Source organism: Hippocampus bargibanti, linkage group LG16 (genome assembly GCF_051943395.1).
Source record: "Hippocampus bargibanti isolate YZ-2025 linkage group LG16, ASM5194339v1, whole genome shotgun sequence".
In the NCBI taxonomy this organism is placed as follows: Eukaryota; Metazoa; Chordata; class Actinopteri; order Syngnathiformes; family Syngnathidae; genus Hippocampus; species Hippocampus bargibanti.
Window position 1 is genome coordinate 1552501 of NC_142749.1, and position 18740 is coordinate 1571240.

The 18740-nt window shown below is 44.3% G+C and overlaps 1 protein-coding gene across 1 annotated transcript in view; it reads right to left on the bottom strand.

The window, feature by feature from the left end:
• The window catches only part of vps11 (VPS11 core subunit of CORVET and HOPS complexes), a 62667-nt gene that overhangs the window by 21657 nt on the left and 22270 nt on the right, over positions 1-18740 (bottom strand). The window contains exons 10-11 of the mRNA XM_089016986.1: positions 10064-10264; positions 2710-2871 (exon numbers count right to left, since the gene is read on the bottom strand). Coding sequence (XP_088873112.1) covers positions 2710-2871; positions 10064-10264 — 363 coding nt within the window. The remainder of the gene's footprint in view (positions 1-2709; positions 2872-10063; positions 10265-18740) is intronic.

Here is an 18740-nt window from a genome sequence, read left to right on the forward strand (position 1 = left end):
CGCCGGCCATTTTGCTGTTTATATCGATACATCGGTCGCGCCATTGGTCGACTTGGTCACGTGAGTTTGTTACGTGACCAGCTCCCGTGTAGCAGAGCCATTTCCATTTTCAGACGCTAGCTCGTGTGTAGAGATTGAAGTGTGACGAGATTGAAGTGTTAAAAGGTAAAAATGGGAAGCAGAAGAAGATTGATGACTTTTTTAAATTGCATACATAATACAGTGAGATGTAAGCGTTGCAGTTTCCCTGTTGTGTTATGTACATGCCCACTGTACTGTATATGAATGCAATCGTTTTTTGCAACAATGTTTCTTGTTTTGTCTGCTGAAGCGTGATTTTGAAAATTACCATACATTCCATACTGTGTATTAAAGGACAACCGATGTCACTTTTTATTCAAATGCAAAACAATAAAAATGACTTCACGCCAAGACGTCTTGCATTGCTTGTGAATCCAAACAATGGCTTCAGATTCGGATAATATCGATATAACAACACTTTACTGTATATATATTGGGCCGATACTACCAGTAAGACATCGCTGAAGAAGCATCTTGGATAAGAAGCGAAACGTCCGACACAAAGTACAGATGACGGCTGAAGAAACCTTTTCATCGATATATATATATATATTATATATATATATATATGAATAGCATCTTGGATAATATATATATATATATATAGATATATATATATATATATATATATATACACAGTGAGACCTCAACTTACGAACACCTTATCTTACGAACTTTTCGTCTTACGAACGTCAAATTTATGAAAATTAAACCTTATAATAAGCACTATTTTCATAATACATACCCAGCACGGCTGGTGGAGTAATCTTTGGCGGAAGAACACCAAAGCACACGACCTTCGGATCTGGCGCAGTGATCTTCGGCGGAAGCACACGACTGAACAGCGCTCCAGCCAGCGCTACTTTCCACACCCTCTCTCATTGAATGCACACATTGATCGCCTACTTGGAGCTTCTTGCTGATAATTTTACGATGATGGGACCGGAAAAAAAACACCACAGGCTTGTGTTCAGCCCAAAAAGACAGAAAATAAAATCACTGTCGCTGAGAAGAAGGAGATAATTGAAAAACACGAATGAGGAGTGCGTTTGTGTGATTTAGTGGCCGAGCACGGCTATGCTAAGTCAAACATTGCTACCATTCTCCGGAACAGAGAAACCATCAAAGGTGTGTCTGTTGCAAAAGGTGTGTCCGTGCTCTCAAAGCGACGGTCTCGGGCAATCGAAGAAGTTGAAAAACGTCTGTTAATTTGGATTTATTTTTTATTACAAATAAATCATTAAAAAAATCATGCATTGTGATTTCTGGATTTTTTCTTTTTAGTTTATCTCTCTCACAGTGGACATGCACCAACGCTGAAAATTTCAGATCCCTCCATGATTTCTAAGTGGGAGGCATAGCAAACTAGAAGGGTGTTAAACTACCCCCCCCCTTCCCTCCCTACCTCGGACTTCGTCGGACGCCGAAGAAAAAAAAAAGTCTCAAAGAGGTGGTGGCGGCGTGGGCCCGATGCAGCGTTCTCGTCTGGCGTTACCGCGCACCTGAGCGTCGACGGCCGACCCGCCTTTTCTTTCGTCCTGGCCGGCGTCGGGGGAACCCTCGACCCGAGCGCCGACGCCCACCCGTCTCAGCGTCATTGGAAACTCCCCCATCTGTGCCATTGTGACAGATAGTGCAACACCATCACGCGCTGGCTGACCAAAATTGTCGTACACGTTTGTGAAGAAACTTATTTTGTATCCTCATTTTGTGCAATGCTGTAATATTCTCTGTTAACATAAATGAGGCATGCTGAATGTTGAGCGGATCTGGCAACGCAGCCACGACACTACATATGGTCCTTTCACAGCGATAAAAAAAAAGTTCTTATACAATGCTGAGAGAAGCGGTTGCTCTCTGTGCTCCGGCAAATAAACATCCTACTTGTTCAATCTAAACAAGAAGGGCCATCTCGAGTCTTTATTCCACCAAATACATCGTAAACAAAAGCCCAAAGGAAAAGGAGTTTTGGTAGAGTGAACGCTGGCGCGAATGGCTTATTTACCTTTCAATGGATGACGAACAGAAACACCCTTAGCCACACGTAGCAATGGTCGCTAAGTCACACAAACACACACCTTGTTCATGTTTCTCGATTATCTCCTTCTTCTGCTCGACCGTAATTTTGTTTTGTGTCCTCTTCAGCTGAACACTAGCCTGTGGTGGGGTCTTTCTTGCTCACAAAAGAGCAAAAGTATCAGTGATATCAAATCCTTGAAGACAAACGACGTATGCACTCAGAGAAAGGGGGTGTGGAAAAGTAGGCCGGCAGTGGCGCTGTTCAGCCATGTGGTTTGGTGTTCTTCCGTCGAAAGTTAGTCCGCCAGCCATTGTGGCGCTCCGTGTGTTTCCCAAAAAATAGTTTGTATGCCAAGATTATATTCTCGCGAATTTAACGTTCGTAAAGCGGAAAATCTGTTAGCTAAAGCGTTCGTAACCTGAGGTATCACTGTATATATATCAAAAGAAGATAATTATGAAATGCATTCAAACAAGAACAAAAAAAACGATCTTTTTAAATTGCGCCCCTAAAAAAAATAAAAATAAAATTGCCACCATGAGTAAATACTGCATCAACAGTATATATAAAATAAATGCTTTACAACGTGATTATTGTGTTGCTCTGACCTCAGGGTCCTCTTCATGTGCCCAGTCTTGCAGTCGGAGCTCCAGCAATGTATCATAAACACCTTGAGATGAATTAGGATCCACCTCAATCATGTGCTCAAGATAGGCCTTGAGCTCCCGGGGATTATTGGCAAAAACCGGAATAAATTCCTCAGAGTTGGCCTGAAACACAATTGCATACAAATGTATGGTGTAGCTCTGGTGGAAAAAATGAATGAAAATGAATTTCTCACACACACACACACACACACACACACACACACACACACACACACACACACACACACACACACGTCAGAATGCTGTTCATCGACTTCAGCTCAGCATTCAACACCATCATCCCCCAACAGCTCACTGACAAACTGAGCAAACTGGGGATCAGCACCTCCTTGTACAACTGGCTGCTGGACTTCCTGACGGGGAGACCACAGGCAGTCAGAGTTGGAAACAACACCACCAGCACCATCACGTTGAACACAGGGGCCCCCCAGGGGTGTGTGCTCAGCCCCCTCCTCTTCACTCTGCTCACACATAACTGCTCACCATCATCACCCAGATCCACCTTCTTCATAAAGTTTGCGGATGACACAACTGTGGTGGGCCTCATCAACAACGATGAGGAGACAGCCTACAGGGACGACGAGGTCAGCCCTGTAGGCAGACCAGTTGATATATATATATATATATATATATATATATATCATCTCATTTTCCGTACCGCTTATTCCTCATTAGGGTCGCGGGGGTTGCTGGATCCTATCTCAGCTGTCTTCGGGCACGAGGCGGGGGACACCCTGAATTGGTTGCCAGCCAATCGCAGGGCACACATAGAGGTACAACAGTCACTCTCACACTCACACCTAGGGACAATTTGGAGTGGTCAATCTGCCTGCCATGCATGTTTTTGGAGTGTGGGAGGAAACCGGAGGACCCGGAGAAAACCCACGCGAGTCCGGGGAGAACATGCAAACTCCACACAGGGAGGCCGGACCGGGACGCGAACCGGCGACCCCTGCACTGTGAAGCCGGTGTGCTAACCTAACCACTCGACTACCGGGCCGCCCATATATGTATATATGTGTGTGTGTATATATATATATATATATCAGTGGTGGGCCGTCAGAGCCAGGAAGGCCTTCTCTGCTGGCCTAACATAATCAGCCATCATTATCATAATTATAATAAAAGTCAATTTCTTTAAAAAAGTATTTTTTTCTAAATATATATATAATTATTCTACATACTGTTTTCTTGATGTTATATTATATCCATTTGGTTATGCTCCTTTCAGTGTTGTAGTTTTAGGTCAGAGTTTTTAATTCAATGAGAATTCAGCGAGCTTGTGTCGCCAGGCTGTATGAAATCTGACCGACGCCTTCAGAATCAACGCTGCGTCGGGACCACGCCGCCACCACCTCTTTGAGACTTTTTTTTTTCGGCGTCCGATTAAGTCCGAGGTAGGGAGGGGGGGGGGGGGGGGGAGTTTAACACCCTTATAGTTTGCTATGCCTCCCACTTAGAAATCATGGAGGGATCTGAAATTTTCAGCGTTGGTGCATGTCCACTGTGAGAGAGATAAACTAAAAACAAATCAACAGAATCAACAGTGTGCTGTACGTGAACTGGCACATGTAGTTGATATATAGTTGCGATAGCCAATCAGATCACGAGTTGGCACAGTAAGGCCAGCTAGAGGGCCTCGCGTTGAACATGACATGCACGCGTCCTGTGATTGGATACTCACTTTACCTCAGCCCTCAGCGGAGGCAGCGCTATGCAAATCAACCAAGCTACAACAGATCACACCCGGAAACTTTAGCAGAAAAACCAAGTGTATTTACTCGCTTTTTTAACCCACAATGGCTGAAGGAGAGGACAACTCGCTGTCGCGTGTAGGCCTATTCTCAAGAACAAATGAAAAAGATTTGTTTACTTTTATTTTCAATAAATAATTCGTTTTGTGAACGTCTTGTTGTTTTTCTTATATTAAACTGACATTTTGTAATTTAGCATAAAATCTTGTTAAAGATTGCATATTCATGGTGGACTTCATAAAACTTTGTGGACAAATGATTTTAAATTTCCTTTTATTTTTAAGTGTTTGCAGTATCACGTATAGTGACAAGTTCTAATTGCTGATGCAGATTTATTGATGTGTAATTGCTCTGGTAAATAGCCTGTGTTGTAGACGATTAAGGTGATGCCACGCCCAGTACTGCGTGCGTGTGCTTTTATATAATCCTCGTCTCACCCACCATGGGTGGTGTCTGTCCCTATTTCAGCTCGGGTCCTCTACCAGAGGCCAGGAAGCTTGAGGGTTCTGCGCAGTATCCGTGCTGTTCCCAGCACTGCGCTTTTCTGGACCGAGATATCCGATGTTGCTCCCGGGATCTGTTGCAACCACTCGTCGAGTTTGGGGGTCACTGCCCCAAGTGCTCCGACCACCACAGGCACGACTGTCACCTTTACCTTCCAGGCTCTCTCCAGCTCCTCTCTGAGCCCTTGGTATTTCTCGATTTTCTCATGTTCCTTCTTTCTGATGTTCCCATCACTCGGGACCGCTACATCCACGACAACGGCTTTCCTTTCCCCTTTATCTATGACCACGATATCAGGTTGGTTGGCCATTACCATCTTGTCAGTCTGTATCTGGAAGTCCCACAGGATTTTTGCTCGGTCATTCTCCACCACCTTGGGAGGTGTTTCCCATTTTGACCTTGGGGTTTCCAGTCCATACTCCGCACAGATGTTTCGGTAGACTATGCCAGCCACCTGGTTATGGCGCTCCATGTAGGCTTTCCCTGCCAGCATCTTACACCCTGCAGTTACGTGTTGGATTGTCTCAGGTGCCTCTTTGCACAACCTACACCTTGGGTCTTGTCTGGTGTGGTATATCCCTGCCTCTATGGCTCTGGTGTTCAGTGCCTGCTCTTGGGCAGCCAGGATGAGTGCCTCTGTGCTGTCCTTTAGGCCAGCCCTCTCTAGCCACTGATAGGACTTCTTGAGATCAGCCACTTCTGCTATGGTTCGGTGGTACATCCCGTGTAGGGGCTTTTCCTCCCATGATTGTCCCTCTTCCAGCACCTCATCCTCTGTTCCCCATTGACTGAGACATTCTCTGAGTACATCATCCGTTGGAGCCTTCTCTTTGATGTATTCATGGAGCTTGGATGTTTCATCCTGGACAGTGGCTCTCACACTCACTAGTCCCCGGCCTCCTTCCTTACGGCTTGTGTACAGTCTCAGGGTGCTGGACTTGGGATGGAACCCTCCGTGCATGGTGAGGAGTTTTCGGGTCTTAACATCCGTGGTCTGAATCTCTTCCTTTGGCCACCTTATTATTCCTGCAGGGTATCTGATCACTGGCAGGGCATAGCTGTTTATTGCCCGGGTCTTGTTCTTGCCATTGAGCTGGCTTCTGAGGACTTGCCTCACCCGCTGGAGGTATTTGGTCGTAGCCGCTTTCCTTGTTGCTAATTCGAGGTTGCCATTGGCCTGTGGTATACCGAGGTACTTGTAGCTGTTTTCAATGTCTGCTATTGTTCCTTCAGGGAGTGAGACCCCTTCAGTGTGAACTACCTTGCCCCTCTTAGTCACCATCCGACTACATTTCTCCAGCCCGAATGACATATATATATATATATATATATATATATATATATAGTTGCCAAGGCATCGGTTTGGCATACAGGAGACGAGGGTTCGAATCACACTTGGGGCAGAGAAAATGAGCACAAAGCATCATCCATTGTGGGTCCTTGGGCAAGACCCTTCACGCTGATGCCTACCTCATAAAATGATGAGAGACAATAAATCGAATGACATGCCGGCTCAGATGTTGCCCGGCCAAACAAGGTCTGCGTCAAGTGCTAGGGAACCAGTGCACCTTGATGAAAAATGGGCTAGAGATGGACAACAACATGGCTCTGTTGGAATGCTACTACTCAAGCAACCCGAGTCAGAGGGGTTACATGTAGAGAATGAAGGGGTGAATGGTTACTTCGAAACCCACAGTCACGGTTGACCAGGAAACAACTAGTAGCTCAGTGTTCCAATATCCACAAAAGCCAATTGCTATCACAACTTCAGATTGATGAGGTACAACACAAATTCCGTGGTGAAGGGCCCCAGGCTGCCACATCAGAGGAAGAGGTTAAACCAGAGATTGGGAGGCAAGCCCCAATGTATGATGAGATTGGGAAGCCAGCCCCAATGAATGAAATGCTGAGCGAAGCAGCAACTGACATGAGAGATAAGATCATGGCAAGAATGAAAACTGGGCAACCAAGAAACCGATTACAACGGCTATGTGAGGTACCACCTGAAAGTCCCATGGAAACTGTCAATGCAGCACTGAGGGCGATCCCGACCGGAAAGATCACGGAAACCAATGAGCTGATATACGCTTCAGAACCAGTGATCCTAGAGATGCATGGCTACAAGAGTAACCGTGAGAGCCACGAGATTCGTTACCTACCATGGAAATGACGAGGCTAAGATCAAGGCAGCTCGGAAAGATGTGTCAATTGACGGAGACCCAGAGAGGTGTGAATAAAAGGCCAATACCCAAGAGGATCATGCAGATAACCATACCTGAAGCACTCGAAACTGCCAAACGAAGGCTCCAGGCCTTGTCCAGTCGCCTAAAGAAGTACACGAAATAGAATGAGGCCAGAAGAATAAACCGGCTGTTCGCAACACAACCTGCCAAAGTGTACGCTCAGTGGCAGGGTTCTAACAGCAGAGCAGACCCTCCAAAGCTGGGAACTGAAAGATACTGGAAAGGCATATGGGAGAAGGAGGTCACACATAACAGCAGTGCACAATGGCTGGTGACTCTGAAAGAGAAGCACATCAACCTCCCTGAACAGGACCCAGTTACCATCACAGCGGGAGACATACAAGAAAGAGTCTCAGGACTGGACGGCCCGGATATGGTCCACACCTACTGGCTAAAGAAACTCACAGCACTCCACGAGTGCCTAGCAGCACAAATGAACCAGTTGCTGATGGATGGGACTCACCCAGGATGGCTAACCAAAGGGCGAACAATCCTCATCATGAAGGATTCCTCAAAGGGGGCAGTTCCTTCAAACTTAAAAATCGGCCAATATCCTGTCTCTCCACAACATGGAGGCTCATGTCAGGCACCACTAAGATAAGTGGACACATGGATCAATACATGAGCAAAGCACAGAAAGGCATTGGTAGAGATACTAGAGGTGCCAAACATCAGCTGCTGGTTGTCAAATGTGGCATATACCAAGGTGATGCACTCTCCCCACTGCAGTCCTGCATAGGACTGAACCCCCTCAGCCAAATAATCGCCAAGACAGGCTATGGATACCGCCTCAGAAATGAAGCTACAATCAGTCACCTCCTCAACATGGATGACATAAAGCTGTATGCTAAGAGCAAAGTCCACACTAAAGGGGTCTCACTCCCTGAAGGAACAATAGCAGACATTGAAAACAGCTACAAATAACTCGGTATACCACAGGCCAATGGCAACCTCCAACTAGCAACAAGGAAATAACCAAATACCTCCAGCGGGATGTATCACCGAACCATAACTGAAGTGGGTGATCTCAAGAAGTCATATCAGTGGCTTAGAGAGGGCTTGCTTAAAGGACAGCACAGAGGCACTTATCCTGGCTGCTCAAGAGCAGGCCCTGAACACCAGAGCCATAGAGGCAAGGATATACCACACAAGGCAAGACCCAAGGTGTAGTTTGTGCAGAGGCACCTGCGACAATCCAACACATATCAGCAGGGTGTAAGATGCTGGCACGGAAAGCTGACATGGAGCGCCATAACCAGCATGCTGACATCGTCTACCGAAACGTCTGTGTGGAGTATGGACTGGAAACCCCAAGGTCTAAATGGGAAACATCTCCCAGGGTAGTAGAGAATGACCGAGCAAAGATCTTGTGGGACTTTGAGATACAGACAGACAGATGGTAATGGCCAACTAACCAGGTATTGTGGTGATAGATCAAGGGCAAAAGAAAGCCGTTGTCGTGGATGTAGCGGTCCCGAGTGATGGAAACATCAGAAAGAAGGAACATGAGAAACTCGAGAAATACCAAGGGCTCAGAGAGGAGCTGGAGAGAGCCTGGAAGGTCAAGGTGACAGTCGTGCCTGTAGTGGTCGGAGGACTCGGGCGAGTGACCCCGAAACTAGACGAGTGGTTGCAACAGATCCCGGGAACAACATCGGATATCTTGGTCCAGAAAAGCGCAGTGCTGAGAACAGCATAGATACTGCGCAGAACCCTCAAGCTTCCTGGCCGCTGGTAGAGGACGCAAGCTAAAAAAATGGGGGACAGACACCAACCATGGGGGGTGAGATGAGGATATATATATATATATATATATATATATATAGAGAGAGAGAGAGAGAGAGAGAGAGAGAGAGAGAGAGAGAGAGAGAGAGAGAGAGAGAGAGAGAGAGAGAGAGAGAGAGATCAGTTGAAGTCAATTGTAACAGGATTCATTTTTATTCTCAAGATTAATGTGGCACCACTATGGATTTTACTCTAATATGAGTTGTCCCTATAATATAATCATTCCTGATCGTATCCAACCTGTTTACTCCCTAAGAAAACCTTAATATTTTTTCATCAATTTACACCACTAATATAAAATTAAATACAATATTGAAAAAAAAAAGGTATATCTTTGTGCTTGGGTCTGGGGTGACGCGAGACCTGCGTCACCGGCAATTGAAAGTGCTTCGCAGTCTGCAATTACCTGTTGCAATCTCTTAATTCTGTTAATATAGCAATTGTTGTATTGGAAATACTAATGTTAAATTCTATGTCACTAAAATCTTAAAAATATAAAGAAACAATGATGCCGATGCCATTTTTGTATGATTGACGGCCAGTCTGATCTGCAACGACAGATCACAGTACAATGAGTTGGTACGCAGGCATCTATCTATGCATGAAATATGACAATATTTGCATCTGATTCTTGCTCATTTATAAATGGGTGGCACAATTTTAGCAGGTGAGCGAATGCTTACATTCCCACATTACAGTGTTGGCATGGATTGAGAGAGCTGTTCGACCACTCATCGGCGGTGCTTTTAAGATTTCTTCGTTGTCCTACTGGGTCAGGTTAATTTGGCTGAACTGATTAACATCGAAGTAACATTATTATTGTACAATATTGTGTCTAATGTTTAAGTTTGTCCTTGCCTTTCTGGGGTTTACAGTCAAGGGATGTCGTTAATATGTGCCAACTGTGTGTGGCACGTAAAGCCCTTTGAGACTGTTAGTAATGAAGGTGATTTTACTTAAAATTTAGTACCCTTGGTGATTTGAAAAACCTAGAAACAGTTGACCAACCTTGTTGAAGAGGTTCATTTCCAAGCGGCTGTCATTATCAGCAGTGTCCCCACTCGGTTGGTAGTTGGTGCATAAGCCCTTGAGAAGCATTGTTGTGCCGTCAGGAATATGATGCATTAATGTCTTGCCATAACGTTTCATGTTGCTTTCAGCTTGATCAAAAGCTAGCCGTCCAATATAGCGTAACCCTTCCTCATAGTTCTGGGTTTTGGAAGAAAACAATATAATCAATTATCAATTCAGACACATATACGCATATGCAAAGCAGATTGCAGCTTATGTCAGGCCAGCCTCAATTCAAAGTCAAGTCATGTCACATTGATTGCTTGCCTACCAAGGGACAACTACAAAACATAAATCTAGTCATTGATATCCAGAGGTGAGGATCGGGAAACAAAATTGCATCAAACAGTAACCTCTGGTGGCCATATGAAAACGTATTTGTGTATCAGAATCAGAAAGCCTTTAATCGTCCCACAATAGGGGAAATTTGCAGTGCAATTTGAAAGGGGATGGGGTGTGGGGGTGAAAGGATAAAAACCAAGATATTCTAAGCATGATAAAACATGTTAGAAGACTGAGGTGTATACTGTAATTGTGAAAAAATATTTCATAAAAAACTACATAGAAAGGCGCTTATAAATGAAATGTATTATTATTATTATTATTAGTGCAGGTATCAAAGAAAAGGCATATTGATATCTGTATTGCGTCAACAAGGTGGCTGTGCTATTTACAATGTGTGAGTCCTGTGTGAGTCATTTCTATGAATTTTTAATTAACCCTATGGCTGCTTGGGCATGAAAATAAACATTTCAAGGAAGGTATTTTCGGAAACAAGAGCAGAAATGAACATTTGTGAGCAGCAGTAAGGCTTCATGCCAAAAAGAAAAGAGTATGACAGATACAGTGTTTGCTTTAATAATGCTGATAGAGAAGTACAGAGAAGGTCAGAAGGAATTGCATTGTGTCTGTAGATCTGGAGAAAGCGTATGACCGGGTGGCTAGAGAAGAGCTGTGGTATTGCATGAGGAAGTCTGGAGTGACAGAAAAGTATGTCAGAGCGGTCGGCGCAAAGCTTGTATCATGACTGTTAGAGAGTTGTGAGGTGTGCTGTCGGTGTGACGGAGAAATTCAAGGTGGAGGTAGGACTCCACCAGGGGTCAGCTTTGAGCCCCTTCTTATTCACTATGGTGATGGACAGGCTGACAGACGATGTAGCAAGAATCTCCTAGGACCATGATGTGTGCAGATGACATTGTGATCTGTAGCGAGAAAAGGGAACAGGTGGCGGAGGAACGAGAGATGTGGAGGTATGCCCTGGAAAGGAGAGGAACGAGGCACAGTCGCAGCAAGATGGAATATATGGGTGAGAATGAGAGGGATCCAAGTGCAAGAGTGATGCTACAGGGAGAAGAGATAAAGAAGGTGGAGGATTTTAAGTACTTGGGGTCAACTGTGAGGTTGACCCCAAGTACTAGGTGAAGAAGAAGAGGTGAAGAAGCGTGTCCAGGGAGTGTCCAGGGAGGCTAGAAAATTGTCAGGTATGATAGTAGGGTTTCAGCTAGGATGAAAGGAAAAGTGTATAAAACGGTGGTGAGACCAGCCATGATGTTTGGACTGGAGATAGTGCCACTGAAGAAAAGACAGGAAGCAGAGCTGGAGGTAGCAGAGTTGAAGATGTTGAAGTTCTCTTTGGGAGTGACAAGGTTGGATAGGATCAGGAATGGGTACATTAGAGGAACATATTACAGGCTTTGGAGACAAAGTCAGAGAGGCCAGACTGAGATGGTTGCGACATGCGCCGAGGAGAGAGAGTGACTATATCGGGAGAAGGCTGCTGAGCCTTGAACTGCCAGGCAGGCGACCGAAAGGAAGACCGAAGAGGAGGTTTATGGATGTTGTCAAAAAGGACATGAAGGTAACTGGTGTGAGAGAAGAGGATGCACAAAACCGGGTTAGATGGAGGACATTGATTCGCTGTGGTGACCCCTGAAGGGAAAAGCCGAAATGAAAAGAAGATTTTCGGAAACATTTCAACAAAAAAATTACCAAACTATTATTGTCAATAAATGTATTCTCCATGACATGCCTGATTTGTGAAAATACACAAGACACAAGCACACAGCATCTTGTAAATTTCTCCACTGCGAGACTAATAAAGGCAAATCCAATCCAATCCAATCTTGATGTCCAATTCGAGGACTACTGTTTCCTCTTGTCCAAACACATCCCATTATTTTTTTATTTTTTTTTCACTTCCACCCCTTCATAATGTTCAGTGGCATCAGGCCTCGGCATATATATTTTTATTTACTTATTTATTATATTATTGTGCAGACTTGAAAAAGGTTCACAAGGCCATCAATTCAAATGGACGTACTGACACTTTTAAGACTTGGCTTTGGCTGTTTTTCTTGTGCTATGTGCAGTCACGTGAAAACCCGTGCACCCGCGCGTTAACAATGCATCACCTAACCACACAGACTGACTGTCCATTGCAAAAAAATTCCAAAAAGAACACCCGGTTTTATTAAAAAACACCCACCGGGAATGCTTGATATATTAGGTTGTACATGCACTTGTGTCTTTCTGCACACAAACAAAATCATTGATATGACTCGAAATTGACGGGGTGTCAATCTGACAAGTTTTGGCTTGATACTATCATTGTAGCTAAAATTAAAAATGATATACAGACACTCCCCACATTACAAACGAGATACATTCAGGGCAGTCATTTGTAAGGTGAATTTGTTAGGAAATTGCTTCAGTGCTACATTTTGTATGGAATGTATGAACGTATGAAAGTCAAACACAGGGAAGTATAAAACACAGACGCTCTAACAGTCATAAAATAAATCCACACACACTGTAGTACGATGAGATATATCCTTGTGTCTTCAGTTAGCCATAACTGTAGCTGATGGCACGTAATTACTGAATTACGTGGCAATTTCATTGATAACCTTTTGTTATGAATCGCGTCCTCCTGGAGCGTCAACTGGGAAGAGGGATTTTCTCCCCGCTCACGTACTTTACACAGCCAATCGTAAGCAAGCTCGGCGCCTCCTCCTCAGAGCGTCAACTGGGAATAGGGATTTACTCCCCGCCTACATACTCTACGCAGCCAATCGTTAGTGAGCTCAGCGGATCAAGGCCTGAACTCTTTGGCAACACTTCAGGATAGCCGGCAGCTGATTGGTCAGTCTTGGTGTCCACCGCATAAACATCCAGCCCTTGAAACCTCCAATCTGCCTGTGTGCCTGCGTGCGTATATGTAGCACAGTACGCAGCCAATCACAGGCGAGCTCGGACGGAAAAAAAGCATGAAAAAAAGCGTGCAATAGAAAATCTAACTTAAACCATCTTTGTCCAAACATTTTCCGACATACCCGCAAAAAGGTTCGTATGTACCGTTGTTCGTAACTCGAATGGTCCTATGTCTGGGAGCCTCTGTAAGATATATCAACTGGAATGTTAAAAAAAAAATCCAGCAATATGGCATTTTGAACTTTGACCCCTCTTGACTTCCTGTGCAAAATTGCAGCGTTGTGGGGTTATTTTCAATGAGTGGGCTGTGATGTAAAACTGTCTCAAAGTTCCAAAAATGATTAAATAATGTACAATACTGCACAAGGGTTGAGGACGTTCTCCAGAGTATTGGCACCTCGGTCTTAGCCATTGTCAAAAGCAGCCTTTCTTCTGGTATTGTACCCCCCCAACAGTTTAAACATGCTGTTGTCCGACGTTTTTGATCAAGACCAACTTGGTCTTGATCAAGATGTGAAATTTTAGGCCCATTTCCAAACTGCCTTGCATTTAAAAATGCATGAAGTGGTGAAATCCTTCTTTGATGACCATAACATCTTGGAGGTCTTTCAAGAAAATGCATAGCACAGAGTCAGTCTTGTTACAGGTTTCTAAGAAAATCCTCCTGGCATGTGACACTGGAGAATATGTGTACAGTGATACCTCGCTTTACGAACCCCTTGGCTTACGAACTTTTCGGTTTACGAACTTTACATTTATGAACATTTAACCTTGGTATACGAACTATTTTTTGAGATACACATGAAGCGCCACAATGAGTGATGTGTCGTTCGTGAACGAGCCTGTTCTCCTAACAATAAAATGACAGCCGACTTATGTTTGTTCTCTATTCCCCGCCCCCAGTCTTCGGTTAAAGCCACATGATTTGTCAAGAACGTAGCAGTGAGGTGACGGGGGGGTTAAACATTATTAATAATAATAATAATAATAATAATAATAATAATAATAATAATGTCTGTGTAAGCTCTCAGTCGTACAGGAGTGGTCCATCGATGAGAAGGTTTCTTCAGCCGTCATCTGTACAAAAGTGAAGGTTTCGGACGTTTCGCCTCCTATCCAAGAGGCTTCGTCAGCGAACTAAAGTCTGACTGGTCGTATCGGCCCCATTTATATATCCCTAACCCTATCCCTTTAGGGATATATAAACCCTATCCCTTTAGGGATATATAAATGGGGCCGATACGACCAGTCAGACTTTAGTTCGCTGACGAAGCCTCTTGGATAGGAGGCGAAACGTCCGAAACCTTCACTTTTGTACAGATGACGGCTGAAGAAACCTTCTCATCGAAAAATAATAATGCAAGAAATAAAATACAATTATAAATAGAAACAAGAGAGCCACACAGAAAATGCAATTTTAAATAGGTGGGTTTTGAGATGGGACTTGAAGGTGGCAAGAGAATCGATGTTACAAATGTTGGGAGGAAGTGAGTTCCAAAGTTTGAGGGCAGAGCAGCTGAAGGATCTGTCACCCATCGTGCTGAGACGGGCGGGGGGGGGGGGGGGGGGGGGCACAGAGGTGGAGGGAGGAAGAGGATCTGAGGGAACGAGAGGGAACAGAAATTCGAAGAAGGTCAGATAGGTATGGGGGGCAAGGTTATGGATAGCTAGAGAAAGCACCTACAAGGGATCAGTCCTCAAGATGGTGTAAGAAGAACGCTACATTCCTCATCAAATGTTTAATGCTGATGAAACCGGCCACTGCATTCCATCAAGCCATCAATTACCATCACAAAGGTAAATAAAATGATTTTATTATACAGTACAGTTTATATACCGGGAATGCTTGATATATTAGGTTGTACATGCACTTGTGTCTTTCTGCACACAAACAAAATCATTGATATGACTCGAAATTGACGGGGTGTCAATCTGACAAGTTTTGGCTTGATACTATCATTGTAGCTAAAATTAAAAATGATATACAGACACTCCCCACATTACAAACGAGATACATTCAGGGCAGTCATTTGTAAGGTGAATTTGTTAGGAAATTGCTTCAGTGCTACATTTTGTATGGAATGTATGAACGTATGAAAGTCAAACACAGGGAAGTATAAAACACAGACGCTCTAACAGTCATAAAATAAATCCACACACACTGTAGTACGATGAGTTATATCCTTGTGTCTTCAGTTAGCCATAACTGTAGCTGATGGCACGTAATTACTGAATTACGTGGCAATTTCATTGATAACCTTTTGTTATGAATCGCGTCCTCCTGGAGCGTCAACTGGGAAGAGGGATTTTCTCCCCGCTCAAGTACTTTACACAGCCAATCGTAAGCGAGCTCGGCGCCTCCTCCTCAGAGCGTCAACTGGGAATAGGGATTTACTCCCCGCCTACATACTCTACGCAGCCAATCGTAAGTGAGCTCAGCGGATCAAGGCCTGAACTCTTTGGCAACACTTCAGGATAGCCGGCAGCTGATTGGTCAGTCTTGGTGTCCACCGCATAAACATCCAGCCCTTGAAACCTCCAATCTGCCTGTGTGCCTGCGTGCGTATATGTAGCACAGTACGCAGCCAATCACAGGCGAGCTCGGACGGAAAAAAAGCATGAAAAAAAGCGTGCAATAGAAAATCTAACTTAAACCATCTTTGGCCAAACATTTTCCGACATACCCGCAAAAAGGTCCTAAATCTGGGAGCCTCTGTAAGATCAACTGGAATGTTAAAAAAAAATCCAGCAATGTGGCATTATATATATATATATATATATATATATATATATATATATATATATATATATATATATATATATATATATATATATAGCAAATTTTATTATACATGAAATAAGGTATATTTTGTGTAGTTTTAAGGCTTAGAAAATTAGAAAGTAGAAAATTATGTTTTATGGGGAACTGGGAACGGATTATTCTCATGATAATGGTTTCCTATTGGAAATTATTTTTTGGGATACATATTTTTCGCCTTACACACTCTGTCTGGGAACCAATTAAGTTCGTAAGCCAAGATCCCAGTGTATGTATGTATGTATGTATGTATGTATATATATATATACACAGTGGTACCTCGGTTCTCGAACGCCTCACAGTTCGAACAAAGTATTCGAGAGATTCTTGCTTCGGCGTTCGAACATCAATCGGTGTTCGAACGCCAATACGACGCGTGAGTGCGTACGCGAGTGTGGGGAGCTGAGCGGCGCACGGCTGTATCGCTCTGTTTTGCTCTAGCGTTTAATATAGGTGTACGAAGAGTTTTATATATATATAGTGAGACCTCGCCTTACGAACACCTTACTTCACAAACTTTTCGGTTTACGAACGTCAAATTTGTGAAAATTAAACCTTGGAATACACATTACTTTTCGCGATACACAGGCAACAAGAAGATGAAGTGCGAGTACAGACAGCAGTACAGCAGGGGCAGCCAGGTCAGTGGACCTCATGGGAAGATGCCGTACAACGATCAATAGGACGGTCAGATCTGTGGCATATGTCACCCCTTCGCATCAGTTTCCTTGTAAGATCAATCTATGACCAGCTGCCTACAGGAGCAAACCTGGCCAGGCGGTACCAGTCTGAACATCCAGCATGTCCTCTCTGTGGAGGTACTCAGACTCTGGATCATTTCCTATCAGCATGCAAAGTTGCCGTAGCAAAAGGAAGATATACATGGAGACATAACAATGTACTCCAATGTCTCGCTGCGGCAGTAGATGTTGCAAGGTGTAGGGCAAACAGGAAAACAAAGCTGAGTCAGATCCCAGTAGTCCGCTTTGTGAAGGCAGGAACACCTAGCTGTCCAAGAGAAGCAAGACCTCAGTCTCTACCAGACAGCAGCCTTCTAGACGTTACTAATGATTGGGAAATAGCAACCGATCTAAAAGGACATGGTAAATACCCAGACATGATTAGAAACACAGGAATGCGACCAGACCTTGTCCTGTCTTCAAAAGAAAGAAAGACCATAATTGACATTGAACTGTCAAGGATGATGGAGAGCCATGAGTACAAAGTGGCTAAGTATGAAAATATGATGCAAGCAGCTAGGTAGGAAGGATTCACAGCCAGGCTGTTTGCAGTGGAAGTAGGTGCAAGAGGTTTAGTCAGTTCATCGGTATATGGACTGCTCAAGTAATTAGGACTGTCCTCCCAGCAGAAAGCTAGAGCATTGAAAGAACTAGCTGAAACAGCAGTGAAAGCATCTAGCTGGATATGGGCAAAAAGAGCTGACAAAGATTGATTGGACAGCTAGCATAAATATACCCGATAAGCCTATACTATCATAGCCACCTAGTTGGCGGAGAGGTAGAGGTGTCGGCTGTGAACCAGGAGACCTGGGTTCATCTTTCCCCCTGACCCACCAAGGACTATATGGAAAAACCACCAGGGGAACAACTGGCAGCCTGCTGGGTGTGGCCCCGGCCCCGTAAGAGTGTAAGGAGGTTAAGGCCCGAAACACTTGAATGAAGGGGGTTCTCTTCCTCTGAAGATCTGAAGATGGTCGTTATGCTCTAGAATGCTGGAGTACTTAATCTCTATATAGTGAGACCTCACCTTACTTTACAAACTTTTCGGTTTACGAACGTCAAAATTATGAAAATTAAACCTTGGAATACACACTTTTTGCGATACACACCCACCATGGCTGGCGGAGTGATCTTCGGATCTAGCGGAGTGATCTTCGGCGGAAGCACACGACTTAACAGCGCTCCAGCCGGCGCATCTTTCCACACTCTCTCTCTCTGAATTCACACGTCGATCGCCTACTATTTGGAAATGAATGCAAGATGATCCCCTAATAATCACTGTCGAGGCGAAGAAGGAGATCATTGAGAAACACGAACGAGGTTTGCATTTTTGGCGTCACACGTGCACACCGCGGCTCTCATGTGAATCTCAGCCTGATTCATCTCTCACACTGTGTGTCACTTCCCTGAGAGTAACTTTCTACAACCATTCTACAAATAAAGAGCCAGTTACCGTCCACCATTGCTACCATCCTTCGCCTAAAAGCTTTACACAAAGCCGTTATTTAGTCGATGCTTTCACATGACTAATGACACAGAAATTGTCACGTGCGAGTTGACAGCTGGGGCGCGGCCGCCGCTCGCGACGTCCGCCAGCCGAAGAAGACACTTGTATTTTATTTCATTTCAACGAGTCGCTGTCACCTCACCAGTGAAATGATTACGATGCCTCGCTGTGTCTTGTGCTGGCGGGTCCAAGTGTTTGCTTTGCCCGAGGTGATTGTTAGCCGCGATCGTTCAATCACCTCGGAATTGAGCGACGTTTGGTGCTTTCCGGGATCGCGAATGTGTGTGGTGTGCTTGTTGATCCCCTCATTACCGATACTGGGACATTTCAACGAGTCGC